This window comes from Rana temporaria, chromosome 1 (assembly GCF_905171775.1).
Source record: "Rana temporaria chromosome 1, aRanTem1.1, whole genome shotgun sequence".
NCBI lineage: Eukaryota > Metazoa > Chordata > Amphibia > Anura > Ranidae > Rana > Rana temporaria.
This window is the reverse complement of record NC_053489.1, coordinates 255041535-255066922: the sequence shown is the minus strand read 5'-3', so window position 1 is coordinate 255066922 and position 25388 is coordinate 255041535. Positions and strand designations below refer to the sequence as shown.

Here is a 25388-nt window from a genome sequence, read left to right as displayed (position 1 = left end):
GGAAGAAGAAACCCCCCCGGAGAGCGGAGAAGACCCCCGGAGAGCGGAAGAAGAAGCCCCCCCTGGTAATTGAGCTAATAACGAAGACAGGGGGGGCGTCCGGAGCAGAATAATAAAATATTTTAAAAAGCCTTGTGTTGTGTGTTTATTAACTTTTACTTTTTGCCTCCAGGTGAATGGATAGGGGTACGATGTACCCCATATCCATTCACTTAGGGTGGGGGGCCGGTATCTGGGGGCCCCCTTATTAAAGGGGACTCCCAGATTCCGATAAGCCCCCGCCCGCAGACCCCGACAACCAATGGCAAGGGTTGTCGGGAAGAGGTCCTGTCCTCATCAACATGGGGACAGGGTGCTCTGGGGGTGGGGGGGCCCGCAGTGCGCCCCCCTGCCCCAGAGCACCCAACCCCCCCATGTTGAGGGCACGCGGCCTGGTACGGCTCAGGAGGGGGGGGGGGCGCTCGCTTGTCCCCACTCCCTTCCTGGCCGGCCGGGTAGCTTGCTTTGGATACGGGTCTGGTATGGATTGTAGGGGGACCCCCTACGTCAATTTTTCGGCGTGGGGGGGTCTCCTTACAACCCATGCCAGACCTAAGGGCCTGGTATGCTCCTGGGGGGGGAACCCATGCCGGTTTTTTCTTTGAAAATTGGCATGGAGTTCTCCCTCAGGAATGCATGCCGCTGTCATTTTTTTTTTCCCCGACGCAACTTTAAGCCGTCGCGATCCTCAAAACTCGGCGTAACGTAACTTCGCGCATGCGCAGTACGGCCGGCGCGGGAGCGCGCCTCATTTAAATGGGACTCGCCCCATTTGAATAGGAACGCCTTGCGCCGGCGGAATTTTAGTTACACAGCCTGAAATTTCTAGATAAGTGCTTTGTGGATCAGGCACTTAGGTAGAAACTTTAAGGCAGTGTAACTTAAATTGGATTTTTTAAGTTACGTCAGGTTTTTGTGGATCTGGCCCACAGTCTGTTGTGGATTTTGAGATTGTTATGGTTTTCATGTACACTTGGTTACAATGTTCAATGCTACTTGTGATAATTTGTCATCATAAAAACAGTTATTAAAGCTGGATCTACACTAATAGAATTTTGTTTGAAATGTTTTATTTTGAGAATCCTCATTATCTAATTGTTAGTAGAGTCAATTTAATGTTTGTTTTTGATCATCAGAAAAGATGTAAAAAAATTTAAAGTTCAAACACGCATGCTCAGAATCAATGCTCACCAAACACAAAATAGCAGAAGGGGTCTCAAAGGGTGGCTCTCACCCTTTGAGCTGAAATTCCTTGTAGTACGTCACTATGTTCGTGTTTGTTGGCCGACAATTGTGTACCATTAGTATGCAAGACAAGATTCAGGCACACGCCCTGAAGACAAAAATCTGACACTCGGTTGGCCAACAATTGGATCGTGTGTATGAGGCTTTACAGTGTATGTGGTTTTCGTTGGGAAAGTTCATTTGTTCCAATATCAAATTCTAAAAGCAATTACATTTTAGAGTACTGTCAAATGACATTCATCAAGTCATTGAGTGTACTGAGAATTTTGTACAGATTTTTGTACAAATGTTTGCATGAATTTTCATTCAAAAATCCTGCTTGTGTATGGCCAGCTTTACTTTCCCTGTGATTAGCACACAAAAAGGTGGGGGTTGGGATCTAACATTGGCCTTTAAAAAGTGTAGGCAACATAGGAGTGGGTATGGATGGATGTGTCCCATACAAAAGGCAGGGTTTGAACTTGACATATGCATTTGGGAGAAATGTAACGTAGGGTGGACAATGTAGACGTGAGTATGGCCAGACAATATATTGGGGCACACACACAAAAAGGCAGGTTTTGAACTTCATATATGCATTTGGGAGGAGTGTGAAGGAGGGAGGACAGTCTAGAAATGGTTATGGGCAGACAACAGTGTGAGGAGCACACAAGAGGTAGGGTTTTGAATATGACATGTGGATGGAGTGTAGAGGACAATGGACAAATATTGTAGGGAGCACACCAGAGGTGGAGCCTGAGGCATGGGCGTCCGCTGAAACTTTTTCAGGGGGGGGGGCGCTTCGGGAGTGGCGATACACAGTCGCATTTAACGCGGTCAGCTGGCAGTGTGAAATAGCTCTTGAGATAATTCAGCTTCACTCCATGCCCATATAAATATAGCCTAGAGAATGTACAGACCCCCCTTCAGCACAGATGGACCCCCCTTCAGCACAGACCCCTCCATTCAGCACATATGGACCCCCTTAAGCACAGACCCCCCCATTCTGCACAGACCGCTCCATTTAGCACAGACACACCCCCCCTTCAGCACAGACCCCCCCATTCTGCACAGACCCCCCCATTCTGCACAGACCCCCTCCATTCAGCACAGATGGACCCCCCCCTTCAGCACAGACCCCCCCATTCCACACAGGCCCCTTCATTCAGCACAGACCCCCCTTCAGCACAGATGGACCCCCTTTAAGCACAGATGGACCCCCCTTCAGCACATACCCCCCTTCAGACAGCCCACAGCTGCGAGACTCTTGGGAGGAGTGTAGCAGAGCAAAGACAATGTAAGCATGGGTAAGCATGGGTATAGAAATTGTGGTATGGGTATTTGTAAAACTATTAAAGCAACATAAAGGTCTAGAGGAAATGAATGTGAAGAAGTGGGCAAACAATTATAACCTTTGCTGCCTGGTGTGACTATAGTTGCAGGCAGTCTGGGATGGAAGACCAGAATGGTCAGAAAAGGCCCTAGAACCAGAAGAAGACAACTATTTTGCTAGTTCATAATTTGTCAGCGTAATCCTTGTTTATCTTATCTAACAAAAAACAGATAAAATTACATGGGCTTTCCAAAGTAATGGGATGATCCCCAACATGCAGTGAATGATCGATATGCCTGTTGTGTGATGAGGGATTGTCTAGAAGCTTAATTGTTAGTTCCCCGAGTGATCAGAAGTTTGACCACTTCATCATTCTATGTATGAAGAACCCATCATTTTGTTCACAGTGTAAGGGGTTAGCTCGGTAGCGGGGTGTGTGACCCCTTGGATGGGTTCACCACACACTGAATTTATACAGACTGGCAGTCGAAGACGGCTGAAAACAAAGTTTCTGGTTTATTTTTCCATCTTGCTGGAAAACAATTGCAAGCATCCAAACAGCATAAACAAAATCAAACATAAAATAAATCCTAGCCACTCTGGGCATCTACCTTCCACACAGGAACCTATCTATGAAGTCTAACACAGCCTACTGCTGGGTAGACAGTGCTGGTCATACAGCACAAACAATAGTCTTTTGATTTTTATCACACAGAAAAATCAATGGTCTCCTCACCTCCACCGAAGACCTTCTGGCACTGCTCTCCCACTCACACAGCCTTAGGAGTGATGCAGCCAATTAGTGGTAATCCTTTGGACTACTTATAGAGGCCTTAATTGCCTCATTCTGAGCAGCTGGAGTCTTTCAACGCCCTTAGACCTTGTCCGGCTATTTCTCGCAGCCGACGCCTAATAATGATTAGTGTATTGTCTAAGCAAGGCAGAAATGTATGTCCCGTTTGTGACAACACCCACAGATTTACCTGACTTCCTGTCACAACAGATTTGAAATGGAGTAGACTGAAGGCAGGTTCTGGTGGCTTGCTTAGTTTGTAGTAAAACATACTATTATGCTTAGCATATGGTTCTGTGCTCGTCTAACGGAGCGGTTTGCTATTCTTTAGAAAAACCTTGTCAGAATCCTCCTGTTCACGATGATAAACCGTGTGCGCGGTTATTTATAGGCTCAGCTTTTTTTTTGTATTTTTTTCTAAAATGTTAGACAATTAAAAGGTTTTCCGAAATAGAGGATGAATGTTACCATGGCAACCCATGTTTTTGGTACCTGTTTCTGTGCAGGAGATTCATGAACAATAAGTTATATTCTGTAACTGGTTCATTAGTAGAAATGCATGTGTGCTTATTTCTATTCATTTACACTCCGCTGTGTTTCTCTGCAGGTAACAACATGCTGGAGATTCTATATTTTTTACATCAAATTACCAGCAAAGGTCAGTATGCACTATACTTGATGATTTCTTATATACAGTTTGACTTTGATGCATTTGATTTCTGGAAACGAAGGAATTTGGTTGCTTGTTATTGTTCTGTTTTGCACGTTGTTTGGGGCTGGGCTGGTAAGGGAAAATTCCCATGTGGTTATGAGCAATGATTGTAAGCAGAACATTTATATGCAAGACGATAAGCAATTGTATATGCTAAATTGTCCATTGCTGACTGTACTAGATGTTCTTATAATTCTTTCTGTAATAAATTTTTCAACTTATGTATTTGTCCTATACCACCAAACAGGTGCTTTAAAAGGAGGGGCCCAGTTTTGCTTTATTAGATAATAAGCTAGAGTTATGCTCTCACCTTTTTCCCACAAATTGATATAAATTAGGTGTTACAATTCTTAAGCCTGGTGCACACAATCAAATTATCGGACGAATAATCATCTGTTTTTGTTGTTGCATGCTAGTCTCATATCGAACGTGAAGAGGTTACTCAACTTACGAAAATTCTCGTACGTCAGAATACATCTTCAGCTATGATTAAGCACCAGTCCAGGTGTGAAACGCGCTAGCTGTTGTTTCACCAACCTTTGCTGTATGGGTACCATTTTTCTTTCAATACGTGGGTTAATAAAAGGTGAATATATATATCGGAGTGCGGCGCCCAGGCTCTTTTCTTCCACAAGTACAGGCATACCCCACTTTTAGGTACACAATGGGGTTTATTTACTAAAGCTGGAAATTGCAAAACCAGGTTAATTTCTGCATAAAAACTAATGAGCTTCTAACCCCAGCTTGTTCAATTAAGCTTTGAGTGAGTGAGAGACTTGTAAAGAGCAACACATGCGAACTGAATCGCCTCTGGGCGCTGTATCCATTTCATGCGCTTTCCAGCTATAGTAAATAAACCCCATTGTGTACTTAAAAGCGGGGTATGCCTATAATGTGTTGAATTATTTTGTAAGGTATTCTTTTGTTTACGGGTATGTGCAGTATTGCTCTTACGTTTTTTTTTTTTTTCAGGCGAAAACTGTTCTAATTAAACGAAAATAGGATGTTGTGTTCACACACGATAACATTTTTTAAGCATGCACCTTCAGGTTTTGTCATCCGAAAAGTCAGAATCGACTGTTGAAGGCACTTTACTAACGATCAGATAATTGGACGATCGCTCGTCCTATGGAATTTTACTTCCGATTTTCTTATCGTGTGTATGGGCCTGTAGGAGAAGGTTTCAGCTCAGATGCCTATGTGTTATTAAAGGGTATCTAAACCCCAGCATTTATATGTTGTTGCATGTGTTCTTGTACAGTAGTGTTAAAAGATCTTACCAACAAAGTGTAGTCTAAGAGCTTGTTCACACTATGTGCAGACAATTACCTCTGGGGCACAATTGCTTTCTATGCACCTGGTTCAAACCACAAAGCTGGTGTCATGTGCAGTGCGGAAAAATACAGCATGCCTGCATTTTACCGCACCACACTGGATGGCACCACATGTCACCGTACAGCAGCATAACGCATCACGGTGCTTTGCAGGGACTTGAATGAAGTGGCACTATATCAGGGCTCAAAATTTCAAGTCCTGAGCTACCATCCAGGCCTCAAGGGTTACTTGCCACCAGTTGTCCCACCCAGCCCACCCCTAATTCCACCCCTAAACACGCTCTCATAAAATGACACTCAAATGTATTATGCAGAATTAAGTTATTAAAATAAATATTAACAACAACTGTATCCGTGCCCACCAATGCAGGCTGCGTGTGTCCACCATGCAGCCTTGTGCCTAGTGTCCACCAATGCAGCCTTGTGCCCACCAATGCAGCCTTGTGCCTAGTGCCCACCAATGCAGCCTTGTGCCTAGTGCCCACCAATGCAGCCTTGTGCCCACCAATGCAGCCTTGTGCCCACCAATGCAGCCTTGAGCCTAGTGCCCACCAATGCAGCCATGCGCCCACCAATGCAGCCGTGTGCCCACCAATGCAGCCATGTGCCTAGTGGCCACATGCAGCCTTGTGCCCACCAATGCAGTCATGTGTCCACCATGCAGCCGTGTGCCCAGTGCCCACCAATGCAGTCTTGTGTCCACCATGCAGCCATGTGTCCACCAACAGCTTTCATTTCAATAGCCGTGTTCCCGCCGCGCAACGTCATATACAGCCCCGCCCCCTGGCCGGGGGAATTTTGATAGACCGATCACCCGTCCAATCCCAGTGACGGGTGATCTGTCAATCAAAGTCCTGGGACCAGGGGGCGGGGCTGTATCTGACAGCGAGCGGCGGGGAACACGGCTATTGAAATGAAAGCTGTTATCTCTGTTCCCCCCGCTGCACTCTGATCACCTGGGCGTCTCTCTCTCTCTTCCCCCTCCGGCCTCGGTGATTGCTGGGAGAAGGACTCCCATTTGACACAGGCTCACGGCTCGCCCCCCCCCCCCGACTCCCAGGCAGCCCTTCCTCGCCAGACCTCAGAATCCACTCGTAAAATTCGAGCAGACGAGTGGATTTTTGAGGGCTGCACTATATGACACCTAAAATAAAATAAGTGCTGCTAGCAATAATCACTGTGTTCTCCCAGCACGGATCGCTCCACTGTCCCCCCCTCCCTTGCCAGGGGAACACAATAGCTCCGCAAGAGGAAATCCACCATCAACACTGATTGTGTTGATGGAAAAAAAAAAACACAAACCACCATAGCTTTCAATATCCATTGACAATGGCATCCATAAAATCCAGTTGAGCCAAATAGGAAACCCAAAAGTCACAGAATAGTAAGATCCTGAATCTTCCATAAGGGGATCCGGGATGATCAAGTGCAGCTCAAAAGACAGCGTCTATGGGCAAATCTTTGATAGCTGTCAGATTGGGTCTCTGTAATGGCTGCCAGGAGATCAGGAGCTACTGCAGTACAACTTTGCTATGGTTCCCTTCTAGTGCTCTCTACCTACCCAAGCTGATCTACAAGAATTTTAACTGTAAGTGTGCTATGTTTCTTTGCTAATAAATGATTGCTCTTATTATAATGTGGATCCCACATTCCTGTCTTCTGGTCTTTTGGACTGTGTTGATGGGGGAATCGAGTGATTTTCTTTCCTGCAACCCATGGTGGTGTGGGTTTTTAGGGGTTAAAACAGACGTTGAGAAGGTGACTTATGACCACCTGTAAAATGCCCTCTGAAAAGTGATCCACTGCAGATTGCTCTTCAGACGAAGATAAACGTGCAGATTAGCCCCTACAGTGATCTACAAAACAATGTATTCTTCATGAGGATTTACTTAATGTTTGCACCGTTTACCCTTTGATTAATAAGGGAGATAAAAAATGATTGAAACGTATTAATACATAGTAATAAATCATTTACTAGAACCATAAGGAATGGTTACAAATTGCTATGGGTTGCTTTTTACCCAGGTAAATAAAGTATCAAGTTTTATACTTGCACATTTTGTTACTCATGGTCACCCAGTGTTCCCTTGTAATATCTTGATGTATCCATGTTTTCTTTAGATCGAAAGTTCTTTCAGCGTGCTGGAAATCCGATCTCTCACAGCAATCAGTCTAAACCAGGTAATAAATATTTGTCATATATAAATTATTGAGACTGAGAAAAATGTATCGAAGACTATTATGCCACCAAATTACGTCACAGTAATTTGATTGCTTTGATTACCTACGCCAGCTAAGCTGAACCAGGGTTGCTCCAGAGGTTTCTAGGGATTCTTTGAGCTGTGGCTGATTGACCTCCCATTTTTATGTTGCCTGCATACAGTAGTTCCTTGGCAGAGTCAGCAGCATGACCCCAGTGATCTTTTTGGCTATATCTAAGGGTGGCATTCTGACCACAACTGTATGAGGGGCTTTCTTCCCACTGACCACCAACCTAAGGGACATATTTCCCACTGACATCAATGAATTGGTTTTAGGAGGGGTTCCCCAACACCTGAAAATTATTTTAATGCCGCGTACACACGATCGCTTTTCCCGTCGGAAAAAGTCAGATGTTAGCTTTTGGACGAGAATTCCAACTGTGTGTATGTTCCATCTGACTTTTTCTGTCGGAATTTCTGCTTTGAAAACAGGTTCTCTATTTTCCAGATGGAAAAAATTCCTAGTGGAAAAAACGTTTGTCTGTATGGAATTTCGACTCGCAAAAAAAACATGCATGCTCAGAATCAAGCAGAAGAGCCGAACTGCCTATTGAACTTCATTGATCTTGGCTCGTCGTACTTGTTGTACGTCACCACGTTCTTGACGGGTGGAATTTGGTGTGACCGTGTGTATGCAAGCAAGCTTGAGCAGAATTCCGTTGGAAAAACCATCCAAGGTTTTTCCGACGGGAAAACCGATCATGTGTACGCGGCATAAGAGTTTCTCTAAGGTAAGAAGGTTGAGAAAATCTGACCTACACCATGTACTTCACTCCATGACAATTAAATACGGAACATATGGAAATCAGCAGTTAATGCGATCCTTCCAAACTATAGGTTGACATGTACTAGTCGCAGCTACCCAAGAAAGTTTGACCAAATCTGGTCCAACTGGATAGATCCCGAAGGAATTACTATCAGATGACAACCAATATCTGTATACTACCAATGTTGACTGCTGCCACCTGTCCCCTCCTTCCCCCTTCTTTCCTTCCCTTCCTACCCCCCCCCCCCTTCATTCCTGCTCCACCCTTCTTGTTCCCTCCTACTCTGCTTCTGTGGGGTGGTATTCATCTAAAATGTTGGTAGGCAAGGGCTGTGCTAATGTAAATATTGCTTTGTGTATTCGGACTCTCATTACTAAAGGGCCTTTCTATACTTATTCAATGTATGCTATTGAGTTTTGACTTGTATCCTGTATATAATCGAAATAAATGTTTTACTGACAGTACAGAACCTATACACTCACCGACCACTTTATTAGGCGCCTTCAGAACTGCCTTAATTATTTGTGGTATAGACTCAGCAAGGTGTTGGAAACATTCCTCAGAGATTTTGGTTCATATTGACATGATAACATCATGCAGTGGCTGCAGATTTGTTGGCTGCACATCCATGATGAGAATCTCCCATTCCACCGCATTCCAAAGGTGTTTTATTGGATTGAGATCTGGTGACTGTGGAGGACATTGGTGTACAGTGAACTCATTGTCATGTTCAAGAAACCAGTTTGAGATGATTTGAGCTTTGTGACATGGTGCATTATCCTGCTAGAAGTAACCATCAGGACACTGTAGTCATAAAGGGATGGACTTGGTCAGCAACAATACTCAGGTAGGCCATTGCATTTTAACGATGCTCAGTTGGTACTAAGGGTCCAAAAGTGTGCTAAGAAAGTATCCCCCACACACCATTACACCACCAGGCTGAACTGTTGATTCAAGGCAGGACGGATCCATGCTTTCATGTTGTTTACGCCAAATTCAGACCCCACCATCTGAACGTTGCAGCTGAAATCGAGACTCATCAGACCAGGAAACATTTTTCCAATCTTCTATTGTCCAATTTTAGTGAGCCTGTGTGAATTGTAGCCTCAGTTTCCTGTTCTTAGCTGACAGGAGTGGCACCCGGTGTGGTCTTCTGCAGACCATCTGCTTCAATGTTTGATGTGTTGTGCTTCAGAGATGGTATTCTGCATTTCTTGGTTGTAATGAGTAGTTATTTGAATTACTGCTGCCTTTCAATCCTTTTGATCCAGTCTGCCCATTCTCCTCTGACCTCTGACATCAACAAGGCATTTTTGTCCGCACAACTGCGGCTCACTGGATATTTTCTCTTATTTGGACTTTTCTCTGTAAACCGTAGAGATTGTTGTGTGTGAAAATCCCAGTAGATCAGTATTTTTGATATAATCAGACCAGTTTGTCTGGCACTAACAACCATGCCATGTTCAAAGTCACTTTAATCTTAATTTTTTCCCATTCTGATGATCTGTTTGAACTTCAACATGTTGTCTTCACCACGTCTAGATGCCTAAATGCATTAAGCTGCTGCCATATGATTGGCTGATTGGCAATTTGTGTTACCAAGCAATTGAACAGGTGTGGCCGGTGAGTGTATATACAGCTGCAAGAAAAAGTATGTGAACCCTTTTGGAATGATATGGATTTCTGCACAAATTGGTCATAAAATGTGATCTGATCTTCATCTAAGTCACAATAATAGACAATCACAGTCTGCTTAAACTAATAACACACAAATAATTAAACGTTACCATGTTTTTATTGAACACACCATGTAAACATTCACAGTGCAGGTGGAAAAAGTATGTGAACCCCTAGACTAATGACATCTCCAAGAGCGAATTGGAATGAGGTGTCAGCCAACTGGAGTCCAATCAATGAGATGAGATTGGAGGTGTTGGTTACAGCTGCCCTGCCCTGTAAAAAACACACACCAGTTCTGTGTTTGCTTTTCACAAGAAGCATTGCCTGGTGTGAATGATGCCTCACACAAAAGAGCTCTCAGAAGACCTACGAATAAGAATTGTTGACTTGCATAAAGCTGGAAAGGGCTATAAAAGTATCTCCAAAAGCCTTGCTGTTCATCAGTCCACGGTAAAACAAATTGTCTAATAATGGAGAAAGTTCAGCACTGCTGCTACTCTCCCTAGGAGTGGGCGTCCTGTAAAGATGACTGCAAGAGCACAGCGCAGACTGCTCAATGAGGTGAAGAACAATAGAGTGTCAGCTAAAGACTTACAAAAGTCTCTGGCATATGCTAACATCCCTGTTAGCGAATCTACGATACGTAAAACACTAAACAAGAATAGATTTCATGGGAGGATACCACAGAGGAAGCCACTGCTGTCCAAAAAAAACATTGCTGCATGTTTACAGTTTGCACAAGAGCACCTGGATGTTCCACAGCAGCACTGGCAAAATATTCTGTGGACAGATGAAACCAAAGTTGAGTTGGTTGGAAGAAACACACAACACCATGTGTGGAGAAAAAGAGGCACAGCACACCAATATCAAAACCTCATCCCAACTGTGAAGTATGGTGGTGGGGGCATCATGGTTTGGGGCTGCTTTGCTGCGTCAAGGCCTGGACTGATTGCTATCATTGAAGGAAAAATGAATTCCCAAGTTTATCAAGACATTTTGCAGGAGAACTTCTGTCCACCAGTCAGGCCATCTTCAGCTGGTGGACAGAGGCCATCTGTCCACCAGCTGAAGCTCAACAGAAGATGGGTGTTGCAAAAGGACAACAACCCAAAACATAGAAGTAAATCAACAACAGAATGACTTAAACAGAAGAAAATATACCTTCTGGAGTGGCCCAGTCAGAGTCCTGATCTCAACCCGATTGAGATGCTGTCACATGACCTCAAGAAAGTGATTCACACCAGACATCCCAAGAATATTGCTGAACTGAAACAGTTCTGTAAAGAGGAATGGTCAAGAATTACTCCTGACCGTTGTGCACGTCTGATCTGCAACTACAGGAAACGTTTGGTTGAAGTTATTGCTGCCAATGGAGGTTCAACCATTTATTAAATCCACATACTTTTTCCACTACTGTGAATGTATACATGTGTTGTGTTCAATAAAAACATGGTAATATTTAATGCTTTGTGTGTTATTAGTTTAAGCAGACTGTGATTGTCTATTGTTGTGACTGAAGCCCCATACACACTATCAGTTTTCCTGCAGGTTTTCTCTTCAGGTTTACCAAAACCATCTAATATGAGGTCAAACCTCAAGAGTTTCAATTTGTATACAATCAGACAGGCCCTTGCACTACATGGTTTTGGTCAACCTGAAGAGAAAACCTGCAGGAAAACTGATAGTGTGTATGGGGCTTTAGATGAAGATCAGATCACATTTTTTGACCAATTTGTGCAGAAATCCATGTCATTCCAAAGGGGTTCACATACTTTTTCTTGCAACTGTAAGTGGCATTGTGACTTAGGGGTGGACCCCAATGCTGGGGTATAGTTCATTACTGATCAGAATTCTTTTAATATGACATTTTATACTTTGGTTTTGCTTCACAGTCTTAAAACATACTGACTGCTATTTATACTGGCCCTGTAGTACGTGAGCTTGTAAGGCTAAAGCCCTGTACACACGATCGGATATCTGATGGAATCTAATCTGATGGATTTTTTTGTCGGATACCCGATGAAGCTGACTTTCATCAGTCTTGTCTACACACCATCGGTCAAAAATCCGACCGTGTCCAAACGCAGTGACGTAAAACACTACGAAGTGCTGAGAAAAATGAAGTTCAATGCTTCTGAGCATGCGTCATCTTGATTCTGAGCATGTGTGGATTTTAGACCGATGGACTTTCACACAGACAATCGTTTTTTTCTATTGTTTTTTTTTTATCTATAGGAACAAATTAAAACATGTTCTATTTTTTTTTCACCGATGAAGAACAAACCGATGGGGCCCACACACGATCGGTTTGTCCAATGAAAACGGTCTATCGGTCCGTTTTCATCAGACAAACCGATCGTGTGTACAGGGCTTTACAACATCCAAACAGCAGCACCCCTGTAGAAGGTGCTTCCATAGTGGTCCCATATACTCTGTATAACTCTGTATATGCTATAAGATACATACTGTATAAGAATTAACCAGCTGTTTGTCTATCAAAGATTTGTGTCATAAGATTGTGGAACTTTTCCTTTGGGTTGCATCGAAAGTAGTCTGTCCTGACATTGGAACTCGGTTAATATTTTTTATGATTTGGTCATGTATTTTCCCCTTTTTACAGATACTTATTGAGACAGAGAAAGGGAGTTTCCAGCTGACTCTGAGTGCGCAGAATACCGACCAGCTCATTAACGGCATCCAGGCGACCCTGTCCAAAATATTCCCTACTCCAGATACAGTGTGAGTTCCTATTATGAATTAAAATCCCGTTCTTTGTTTTTGACACACGGCAGCTTAATTAGCTCTCAGCTCGTCTGTCACGCGTGAATGTTTTAATTGCAGTCTGATGGTCTCTGTGGTATGGAAGGTTTTTGTTAACAGTTATCTGAGCCTAAAAGAAGTAACAGATTCGGGAAATTGTCTGCAGGATCCTAAGACAGGGCTAGTATGCTCTGTCAGGGACACATCAGCTTTACTAAACTCTTCTAAATTGCTTTTCATTTCAGTATTCTTTTGGTACATTTTTATATATATATATATATATATATATATATATATATATATATATATATATATATATATATATATATACACACACACACACATACACTGTATTTCACAAAAGTGAGTACACCCCTGACATTTTTGTAAATATTTTATTAAATTCTTTCACCTGACAACACTGAAGAAATTACACTTTGCTACAAAGTAGCGAGTGTACAGCTTGTATAACAGTGCAAATTTTCAAGCAACAAAAGTAAGTACACCCCTAAGTGAAAATGTCCAAATTGGGCCTAATTAGCCATTTTCCCTCACCAGTGTCATGTGCATTGTTAGTGTTACAAGGTCTCAGGTGTGAATGGGGAGCAGGTGTGTTAAATTTGGTGTTGCAGGCATCACCCAGGTACAGTTTTTGTAGAGCAGACGATCGGCTTTCTTGTGATAACAATCGATGCGGGTAAGCAGCCACTCAATCGTTATTACAAGCAGCGGGAGGGGCTCTCCCCCCCTCTCCTGCAGGCTTTACCCCACTCAGCCCGGGCTCTCCCGTCCCACCGGGACCTGGAGGCAACGTTCCAGTTTGCTGAAGCCTTAAAGGCGCTAGATTTAAAAAAATACAGTATTCAAAAGAGCCAAACTTGGCGTTTTTAATGCTTTTAAATGCAAAGGAGAGATTTGGGGTCTTATTGACCCCAGATCTCTCCCTAAAAATACCTGACACATGACTACTACTGTCACAAGGGATGTTTAAATTCCTTGTGACAGCAATAAAAGTGATAGAATTATTTTTTTAAGCACCCCTTCCCTCAAAGTAAAAGCATACATGAATCGTGCTGGCAAATGTAAACAATGTTCAAAGCACACATGTGAGGTATCGCTGCGATTGTTAGAGCGAGAGAAGTAATTCTAACAGAAGACCTTCTCTCTAATTCTAAACGGGTAATCGTTAAACATTTTTTAAGCATCGCCTATAGAGATTTAAAAAATAAAAAAGAGTCTTGTAAACACGGTAATGCTGGATCAGAGGGAAATAAGAGACTTCTGCCACTGAAGGGGAGCTATTATTTCAGTGCCTCTTTAATTAATTTATTAAAATGCTTATTTGGAGCGCAGTCATTACCCGAAGGCCTCGATGCGCTCATAGACCAACATATATATGTACAAAACAAATCTCTCATTACTGCGTGATAAACAACATAAAACCACAAGATAAACATTTAATGAAGCATGAAGATTAATTTCTCCACAATGCTTATAGCTACAGAGGTGATTAACTGCTTGTTTTGTAGAGATTTTAAAGCTGAATTCCAGGGATTATATATCTTGGATACTGTTTTTTGGATAATAAAATTATGCATATGTGATACCAGATCAGCCTCTGTGGAAACTGTAATTAACTGTAGTTGCCCGAGCTACTACATTAATGGCTACAGTCTTCCAGGTGTTGTCCTGAGTGGCTGGCCTTCTGCATAGTAACCACAGGAAGTCTCTTGTTTGACATGGCTACCATTCAGAGGACACTTTGCATTTTTTCAATTAATGCAACACATTTCCTGATTAGACAAGGGAGGGGGGGATTGTGACCTCACAGCCCCTCTCTCCACCTTATCCAATCACAAAACAACAAAACTAAATTAAAAAAATGTGTTAATATATAATTCCATGTTTAACTTGACTTTAAATTGTTTCTTTGGGCTGAAAATTCTGATGCCATTCACATGCCTTTCCACCTCAGCAAACCAGAGAAATCTTGTATTCACTTATAAAAATACAAGGCTTCTACTGAATGGCAGAGAAGGATTGAGACCGAATCTATTTAATTCCAGCGCCGCTTGCTGTATGTAGCTAATGTTACTAAAATACATTTTGGCACATACAATGGCTGCCTAGTTTTGTAATCGACTTGCGTTTTGGGCCACCATGGTTCAAGGGAACAATTTGAAGTAAATTTAAACATGACATTTTAATTTAAAAGGTGAAGTTCATATTAGAGGGATTATGTCTCTGTTATAAGATTATGCACAGCTAAAATTTGCTACATCAAACTGACAATGTGGGGTGCGATTTAGAATAAATTGCACTTCAGGCTAGTGCAGATATACGCATGCATTAACTTAAAATGCTATAACCCATTATAAGTTTCACATTTTATTAGGTGCTACCATAACACATATCTGTAAATGGGCTTTTCAATACAAAAGGCCTAGTGTCCTGTAAATTATTGATGCATATTACACTACTGATTTTTTTATTTATTTTTATGTTTTTAACAATCTTGCGTAAGGACAATAGGTGAATTGCTAACAAGACTTTATATGATTTATACCTTTTAAATAAACAAAGATTATATACAGAGAAAATATAGAGAAGGATTCTTGTTCACGAATCACAGATCTATGGTGTGTTTCATCAGAGTTTTGAACTGCAGTACCAATCAGCCAGGCTGTATTCATCTGACATTTTCCATATCTTTTCATATAAGAATATAGATAAAGAATGTCAAGTTCTGTTTGTAGGAAGCCTACTGTCAGACTAGTAATTTCCTTTGTTAATTTGTACACAAAGCAAACCATGGCATAGAATTGTGCATGATTGTGTTACGAAAAAGGCAAAACAGCAAGCATGAATGGTTACATTGCACATTTTGCATAAAGGCTCAAACTGTGGTCACGTATATAGTACGGTACGTTACTCTATTGTACATAACGCCAGAGTTTTACATGTCTACGCATTGCATTGTTACTGAGCTGTGAGTGTAGGAACAGGGGGTGTAGATCATAGCTCCCAACTGTCCCTGATTCTGAGGGACTGTCCCTGATTTGGAGCAATGTCCCTCTGTCCCTCATTCCTCCTCATTTGTCTCTCATTTCGGTCTGATCCATATATAAAATGCACTTTTTATCTATCAAAAAGTGTTTTCCAGTGTTAAAGCTTTCATCTGATTTCTAAATTGTTGCATTTGTACATTCCAAAAGCCAAAATAAAGGAATAGTAGTGGTAGAACAAGCACTTGTGGCTTTAACCAATCTTGTTTTTTTGTACAAATCTCCTTTAAGAGGGTGTGACAAGGGGTGTGTCCTATGTCTGCATGCTTTTTGCTGATAGGTGCCCCTCATTCCCATCTCAAAAAGTTGGGAGGTATGTTAGATGGTTCAATCACTAGTTCCCTTTGTTTACTTGAAATATGACAATGGTACATAATTAAAGTTAATTTTCTTATCCTATTTTGTTACTTACTAACATTGTGCTATCTACTGCATTTAGTGAACTTCTAGAAATGTAATATGGTAAAAATCGTCTTTAGATTTATCTAACAAAAGAAAGTCACTCCCTATGGGTGGGACTTTAAAGGCCAAACACAGTGTTGAAGTAAAACATGATCTTTAATGGGACAAAAAGTACACAAATTGGCACTAGATAAAAGCACACAATGCGCACCTAGGTGCATATAAAAGCAACAAATGTACAAAATACGAAGACAATACCACCAAAACAATACATGTGCCAAAAAATGGTGAGAAAAAAGCAAAACAAAAAAGCACTCTTCTAGTGGGTGATGTAAGTATGCCTGCCGCGTTTCTGGTTAACAACCGTCATCAGGGACCACGGAGGAAGAGTAGTGCAGGTTGTAGTTCAAACCACATAGTGGACCGGGTGTGGATCCCCTTTAATTAGTTAAATTCAATTCAAGAATTGTGTGGGGGTGGAGTAACATCAGAGCATCCCTCATTACCAGAGGAATGGAAACTAGAGCGGCCCAGGACCTGCCGGTGTTTAAGTGGCCGGATAGCGTCCTGCCCGGTCCTGAGAACTTGTTGCTGCCTAATTCCCCTTTCAGGTCTAAATGGACCCAAAACTCTCAGGTGGGTCCAGGGGTGACCTATGGCGTTGTCCCAGCTGAGTAGGTGCCAGTTTATTTCGCTTATCAATTTTTTTGTAGTATAAAACATTTTGCTTACCATATATGAGGCATTAAATAAAAACGTTATTTGGTTTGGAAATACCTTTGCCTCGCTTTGTACTATAAATAGAATTTTTATGTCAAAATGAATGAGAGTAATTGCAGAATAATATTGTCTGTAAGAATACTTGTTAATTTGAAATTACCACTGACTCAAAAATAGTGCTATTTCTGGACCCTGTTTTGGTCTGTCTACTTATATTTACATGTACTGTACAAGCTCTGTCCATCTCAGTTCTGAAGGATGGAGTAGGGAGCATTTAGCATTGTAGCCTTGGGAGCCAGAGCGCCTTGTCCTGACCGTATCTGTTGTAGCAAGATGGGGGGGGGGGTCAGTGTGTTGTCTGAAGGTATCAAAGTTGAAGGTAATCTCTGTGAATAAATTCAGTTATGTTCAGGTTTTAATTCCCTATTCAAAGGCTTTTCATCTTCAGAAATGGATGATGGTCACGTTGAAGATTGTCATGACAGTCATTTTATGCTGCTGACATAAAAGGAACTGGAACTTAGTTGAAAAGATGACACCGGCAATGCATAAAATGAAATAAAAAATATACTGCAGCCCAGTTTCATTAAAGTGCAATAACACTTGTACTAAAAAGGCATATAATATTGATTGAAGTGCCACTTAAAAATGACTTGAGTGCTATTTTGTGCGATTGCTGCATGAGAAATCAGGTTTTTAGAACGGGTCAACTATTTGAACATCTTTCCATAACAGTTGTAGTGGTTGCTCTCACTGCTCAGTATTTACAGTTCTTCAGCTTACAGTCAAAATCTGACCAGAGTCCACACCTGTGTGTTTTTTAGTGAGTTTTGCAGTTTGCAGAAACGCATTACAGTACATTTAACATGGTTTCCTATGGGACACGTTCACATCTATGCGTTTTTCAGCCGCTGTGTTTTTGGAAAGGATCAGTGTCTTTTTTTCCTGCAGAAAAATGCATTTTGCGTGTACTAGACTTTAATGGACCCACACCAAAAACGCAAGTGTTGCGTTTATACATGCATTTTGTGATTTTTATTTTCCCTCCATAACAAACTGCAAATAGCCTGTTGTTACGGAGCAGGCGGCTGCCGCATCCTTAACAACCGATGAGTCATCAGCTGTCAGCCGGGTTTCCTGCTGACACCTGAATGTAAAAAAATCCCTGCTGGCCCAAGAAAAGGAAAAAAATAAACTGTCCACTCCCGCAGAAGGGTTTCACCATCTGCCAGCTCTGCCGTCTGACAGTTCTTAAATAACTCAGAGGCGGGGTCACCCAGTGATGTAAATGGGTGACCCACCCCCTTGGAACCCTCCCCCCCCCCCCCCCCCTTCCTGGCCTGCCGCTGCATGTTCAGATAAAGGTCTGGTATGGATTTTGGTGGGATCCCCAAGGCATTTTTTTACATTTTAGGGTGGGATTCCCCTTAAACTCCATACCAGACCTGAAGGGCCTGGTATGAATTGAGGGGGACCCCATGCCGTTTTTTTTCTTATTTGTTCTTTGCTGGCAATTCTTTTTTTCACATTCAAATGCAAAACGCACTGCAAAACGCGCCAGCCCGCATCAACCGCAACAGAATAGATGTGAACCTAGGCTAAATGCAGAATTTGTTAATATAAGAACAATTATTCATATTGATATGGATTTTAAGTAAAGATTTTCATATTTCTGTAGACTGTAAAATTTTTGAAAAGATGATAAGATAACTAGAAAACTGAAAATTGTTATCAAATTCTTACCGTAATTTTCCTTTCCTGGGCCATCCTCACGTCAGCACACAATGGCTTAACACCTGCTCTGGATCCGTGGCGATTCCCATCCCGTGCTGCCCATGTCCCTGCCCCCTGTGACATCATTCACAACCACTCTCTGACTGACAATAAAGTCAGGAGAGCAGTGCGGTGCACTGCATATAAAATAACAGGAAAAAAAATCCCAAGGTAGATGCAATGATGACATTGTACAGGTGTGGTATTATAAAAGCCCTGTTTAAGCATCATTTTGCCCATGGCCCTGGCACAAAGAGCACCCAGTTTTTAGGAGGGTTTACTGTCCAACATTCAGGGTCTTTCAATTCCATGAGAGGCTGAACATGGAGGGTTAGGTTTGCGGGGGGATGCAGCAAACAAATTACTTACCAACTACAATCAACAGGTGGCCTGGAGTATGACCAAAAAGAACACCTTAATTGGGGGAGGGGTTGTCTTTTATTTAGCTAGGAAAAGGTGGTCTTGTGGGGCTCCAGAGGAGGTGTTAACCCGTTGTGTGCTGACGTGAGGTGGGCCAGGAAATAGTCTTTCTAGCTTGGGTAGTGATAGCAATAGATTAAAGGGAACTAGCATCTTATTGGTTGCTATGGGGACTAGAATTTAAACTTTTGTAGATTGTTATTTGAGAAACAATGTTATCTAGGCAAGTTTTTTGCATCTAATTATTTCTCATAAAGTTTTGTGAATACAGTCTTCAAACAACTTGTACCATAACTAGACTGCAAATCAAATCTATCGAGAAATGTAGCTGCTATTTTGCAATGTTCAGACCTTAATTCTTCCAGAAAGGTTACAAAGTATGTCTGTGGATTTAATCATTCACCTAATTATCTTGAAGTGGATTCCCGATGTTGTCAATTGCCATTTATTATAAAAGGCTGGAAACATATGCATTATACTTTAAGGCTTCAGCAAGGCACAAGATGCAGTAATCCATTCAAATAACAGTAGCATATGGCAACCAAATTCTTATTTTTTTTTTACTTTTTATCGTTTTTTTTTTTTTTATAAATGTGTAACTTTTTTTAAGTTTTATAAACATGTTCTATTTAAAAAAGATGCATATACAAATTACACAAGTCATATCAGTGCAAGAGCATTTTGTCGACCAGAATCATAGCATGACAACAACAAAAGAATAAATATCTGAGCTTACAGAAAATAAATACGTGTGTGCATGCTTTACAAACAACCCAACCAAAATGAATATTGACAGGGAACGAACAGACCACAGTAAGCAATATTAAATACAATAGAATAACCCATCAGAATAACCTGCCACAAAAGGCATAGTTACCATTGTTTTAGCAAAGTACAGTGGAACTCCTACCTCCAACGCAATAAGAGGTAGAGACAATAAATAAGAGTAATGCACACGTCCATTTTTCATGACGAGAAAAATGCCTTTTTTTAAACTGGTCGTGAAAAACGGTCGTGTGTATGCTCCAGAGCGTTTTTCTCTATGAGAAAAATGGCCGTTAAAAATTTAGAACCTGCTTCTATTTTTTCTCGTCGGTTTTCACGTCCTCGTTTTTTTTACGGCATGTGTAAGCTTTAACGAGGGGGAAAAAACGCGCATGCTCAGAAGCAAGTTATGAAACGGGAGCGCTCGTTCTGGTAAAACTAGTGTTCAGAATGGAGATAGCACATTCATCACGCTGTAACGGACTGAAAAGCACAAAGACTGAAAAGTGCAAATCGTCTCTCACCAAACTTTTACTAACACGAGGATCAGCAAAAGCAGCCCAAAGGGTGGCGCCATTTGAAAGGAACTTCCCCTTTATAGTCCCGTCGTACGTGTTGTATGTCTCCGCGCTTTGCTTGAGCATTTTTTTTTTCACGAACGTGTGTATGCAAGGCAGGCTTGAGAGGAATCACGACAAATCACATAGAGAAAAACTTTGTTTTTTAGCATGACATGAAAAACGGTCGTGTGTACGTGGCATAAGACATACTCTGGGAGGGAAAGTAACTATGGTCTAGAATAAGAAAATAAATGTAACACGGAGTTACTCGTGACCTGTGTATCTAATAAAGGTCCCCAAATTGTGGTGAATTTTGTTTGGCAATCTCTCGCCTCATGAGTCCGTTTATATAATGGGAGGTTTTGATTAATTAGGCACCTCCACAATCCAAGGGGTCAAGGCATGTCCAATATAATATAATGGTCTTTCTGGCATAATAAAACACTAAACGTAAAAAAAAACACGTGGCCTTAGTAGTAAGCTCAAAATCGTTGAACACACCCTAAAAGCAACATTTTAAGCTACAAACATTAGGGGGTCAAAGGTATCCAAAATTAATGCAATGACCACGAACCAAAACGGTCTGATCTTATTACAGGACCAAAGTCTAAAGTCTTGTAATCACGGGCCAATTGTTGGCCAGCTTCTATCAAAGGCTCATGACCAAAAAAAGGTCTGCCGACTGGCTCCTTTTCAGCCCTCTCAACCAGTGGCTGAGAGCGCTGACCAGAGTGTTCTGGCGGGTGGGGGGGCGTCCTCTATCAAAATACAAACGTACAGCAGCACAGCATAACTACATCAGTATCACCAGCAAAGCCGCTTCATTATTATCCTATTAACCACTTCAATACCGCACATAGTCATATGACGTCCACAAAGGGGATCTCCCATCCCGGGTGGACACCATATGACGCTCTGGACTTTGTGCGGTGATATCTGAATGATGCCTGCAGCTAGAGGCATCTGCGCGGGATAGGAAGCATAGAGATGACTGGTGACCAGATGGTCACCAGTCATCTCTATGACCGTCGGACGCGGTGATGTGATGACGTCACGCCCGGGAACCTGGAAGTAAACAAAGCCGCAATTGCAGCTAGTAAGCATGAGATTGGTGAAATTATTGACCCCGCATCTCTCCTTAAAGAGGACCTGTCACACACTATTCCTATTACAAGGGATGTTTACATGTAAAAAAAAAAAGTGTAAAAAATAAATAAATCAGTAAAAAATATATATATATTTAAAACGCCCCTGTTCCCGGTAGCTCGCGTTCAAAAGCGAACGCACACGTCCCGCCCACATATCTAAACGTCGTTTAAACCACATATGTGAGGTATCGCCGCGTGCGTTAGAGCGTGTGCAACAATTCTAGCACTAGACCTCCTTTGTAACTCTAAACTGGTAACCTGTTAAATTTTTCAAAGCGTCGCCTATAGATATTTTTAAGTAACAAAGTTTGACGCCATTCCATGAGTGTGCGCAATTTTAAAGCATGACATGTTAGGTATCTATTTACTCGGCGTAACATCATCTTTCATATTTTACAAAAAAATTGGGCTAACTTTACTGTTTTGTTATTTTTTAATTCATGAAACCATTTTTTTTCCAAAAAAATATTTTTTTGCACAAATACAGTGCAAAATAAAAAGTTGCAATGACCGCCATTGTATTCCCTAGGGTGTCTGCTAAAAAAACATATATAATGTTTGGGGGTTCTGAGTAATTTTCTAGCGAAAGAATGATGATTTGTACATGTAAGAGAGAAGTGCCAGAATAGGCCCGGTATGGAGGTGGGAATAAAAGCCCTGTATTGAAGGGGTTAAAGAAGACGAGAATTTTGACATTTCATCAATTGCCGCGTCATGAATGTTAATTCTAGATTTCGAACAGTGGTTTACAAGACCAAACTCTTCTGGGTCGTTCCTTGATTCCGAACATGCATGTTTGTATTTTCGACTTTTGTGTGATGATTTCTGTACTGACCATCCGAAAATCAGATGTTGAGCTGTCGTTCGTCACAAATTTACTAGTCTGCTCATCCAGGTTTTGTCTGAAGATGTCGAAAAGAGCATACTAACGGTAAGAATTTCTGACAGGGCGTCAAACGAAAATTCCCTTCTGAAATTCGCATTGTGTGTACGGGCCTTAACACTTAGATAATTACTTTGGTATCCAGTATATCCTACTTACCACCATTACTAAAGTCAGTGAGATCTAAACACAGCACAAAATAAACAGAATGCATCTTCAGAATAAGGAACTTAGGGTCGCCAGCACTTATGGCCGCATTGACTAACTCATATATTACCCTGAACATGTGTTCAGACATGTTCACACCTTTTTACTATGAATCCTCAACCTCATTTTCCAATCAGCGTTTTTCCTTGAACTACATATACTGATCCAGCTTCTTGTTTCAGTAATATTTTTTTCCCAATTCTCCTGTTATGCAGCTCTTAAGCTGTTGGTTATAAAGGTGTAAAATCTAAAGGAGTACAGTTAGTCATACACTGCAAAATTGAGTTCAAGATTGATTGTTTTTGAAATGTTTAGTAGTTAATGACAAATCAAGGATCGTTTTTGACCACAGTGAGCCAAAAAAAAAGAAGTAAAAAAGGATTTGGATGTATGAAATTTTAACGTTTTGAAGCCACCCTTATAGATCAGCACCTGTGACGTAACTCATTTAATGCACCTAGCCTTCTAATCAAAGCATGAGTAGAGGTTGCACCTTATGTGAACATAGCTTTAATATGATATTCTATCTCCATCTAACAGGTGTCTGGTCAGACGACAGTATCCTGAATCTGCAGACAGTTCACGGAATTCATCTCCAAATTCAGACATAGCGGGGCTGCCAGCAACAACCGGAATATGTGGTAAGGCTATGTATATATGTAAAAGCTACTGCCATTTTCAGAAAAGCCTCCAACAATTCTAGGTGTATAGTTCAGTTCTAGGAGCTGAACAGGGTGGGCTGGATTTCCCATGGAGCATAGCAAGCACAGGCCTGTTAGTGGGAAAGGAACTGAGGTGACATCATTTTGTTTACACATTGTCCCAAATTTTTTGTAATGGTGGTGATCCAATCAGTTGGGGGGGGGGGGTTAATTTGAGAGCCAATGGCTGTGTCAGCTCCATTGATGGAAGTCCAGTTCTGTGTACAGGGTATTGTTACTGTCCTTATTACAAGGTGGTGCCATTAATTGGATCAGAAGATATTTGTGGAATAACTGAAGCAGTGATACACTGGAATATAAAGTTCTAACCCCAATCATCTAGTTTTGTTGCAGTGCTGTTTTCAAATAATATGTTCAATGTGTAGCATAGGGAGTGTACAATATTTTTTTAACTGTGATAAGAAAGTAAGTAGCCTTATCTCACCAAATGTGAGCCATGCCAAACTCGATCTGTAAACTAAAATTTCAAAAACATTTTGTTTCTGAATATTCCAGATGTGCTTTAGCTCTTCAGCTTATTTGGCATTGAAACTGTGGTGCTTATACTGTTAACTCTGCAGCCAAACTTCGTTATTTTACACGTTTAAATGTATTTTCTGATCTTCTCAAGCTAAATGCCAAACATTCTCTTATGTGATGCCTATTTCTGTTGCCCTCTGTGACAGAACCCACTGTCACTGTGTGTTTTGGAAGGGACTGTGGGTGGGCCTGTTACCGACAGATTATGGGCCAGGAGAGACTGGAGACCCAGGACAAGCTGGCATTGAGATAATGTAATGTAATGCTACATGCCTTCTCCCCCCACACCCCCCCCCCTTGTTGCTGTGTCTAATTGTCTTGGTTCATTGCACATAGACAATGGTCTGGACTGGAGACATCTCTCCGCAGGGGATGTGTATTGAGAGGCTGCCTGCTTACCATAATCTCATTATGTTTATCTGTAGCATGTTTCAATGTACAAATGTTCAGTTCCCATTGGTTGTTCCTTGTCCCCCTCCCCTCTTTGACAAGGCTAAGGGGAGTGTCCCTAACTGTGTGTAAAACTGTATGTCTTGGATTTAATAAACTGTTTTGTGCTCTGCATGTTTAACCCTCAACACCTGTGTGGATTGTATCGTGATTGAGGGGTAAAGGGCTGGTTATGGCGAATCTGCAGGCTGCGGGTACGTTTGGAGGACAGGAGACACAGGTGTTGTTGATGGTCATTTATCGCTGTCCTGGCAGGCTTTGTAAATTTAACTGGTGGTCTTGGTTATGACATTCCTTGTTGGAAAACATGATGTAAAAGATCTTTGAGCTTCCAGTGTTTAGCTACAAAATATTATATGGTTTAATATGACTTTAAAATTTGAGCCAGTGATTGAAGTTTTCATGAAAGATAAGTGCCAGTGGTTGTTAGAAGGGTAGATTTTTTATTTTGTTTTACCTACTGCATATGCAGTCCAAAGTGTAGCTATACAGTATATAATATGTAAATAAATAGATAAGTGTGCAACCTATTAAATACTCCTATGACGTAAACCAATATCACACATTATGTTTAAAAAATTCTCAAAGATGAAACATTAAGTCCTTAGTGAAAAAATAAAAAGTAAAAAAAAGTCCAATTAAACGTTCTCTTGTAGATGAAAAGTGATTCACAAAAAAAGTGCTTCGAGGTGCTTTCCCCACATAAAATACACACCTCTTACCAGAAGGGCTGGATCTCAAATCATAAATGTAGGAGATAATGTTATGATCAATATATTAATCAGGCAACATCCCATATACATGGAAGACACATGGAAGAAACAAAAGAAAAGACTCCATAGTGGGACTTT

At 41.4% G+C, this 25388-nt stretch overlaps 1 protein-coding gene across 4 annotated transcripts in view; it reads left to right on the top strand.

Moving 5' to 3' along the window:
* CARMIL3 (capping protein regulator and myosin 1 linker 3) overlaps positions 1–25388 on the top strand; it is a 139542-nt gene that overhangs the window by 27909 nt on the left and 86245 nt on the right. For all 4 annotated transcript variants that reach the window (XM_040354355.1, XM_040354359.1, XM_040354349.1 and 1 more), the window contains exons 3-6: positions 3997–4047; positions 7557–7616; positions 12764–12882; positions 23387–23487. In XM_040354355.1, the coding sequence (XP_040210289.1) occupies positions 3997–4047; positions 7557–7616; positions 12764–12882; positions 23387–23487 (331 nt within the window). The remainder of the gene's footprint in view (positions 1–3996; positions 4048–7556; positions 7617–12763; positions 12883–23386; positions 23488–25388) is intronic.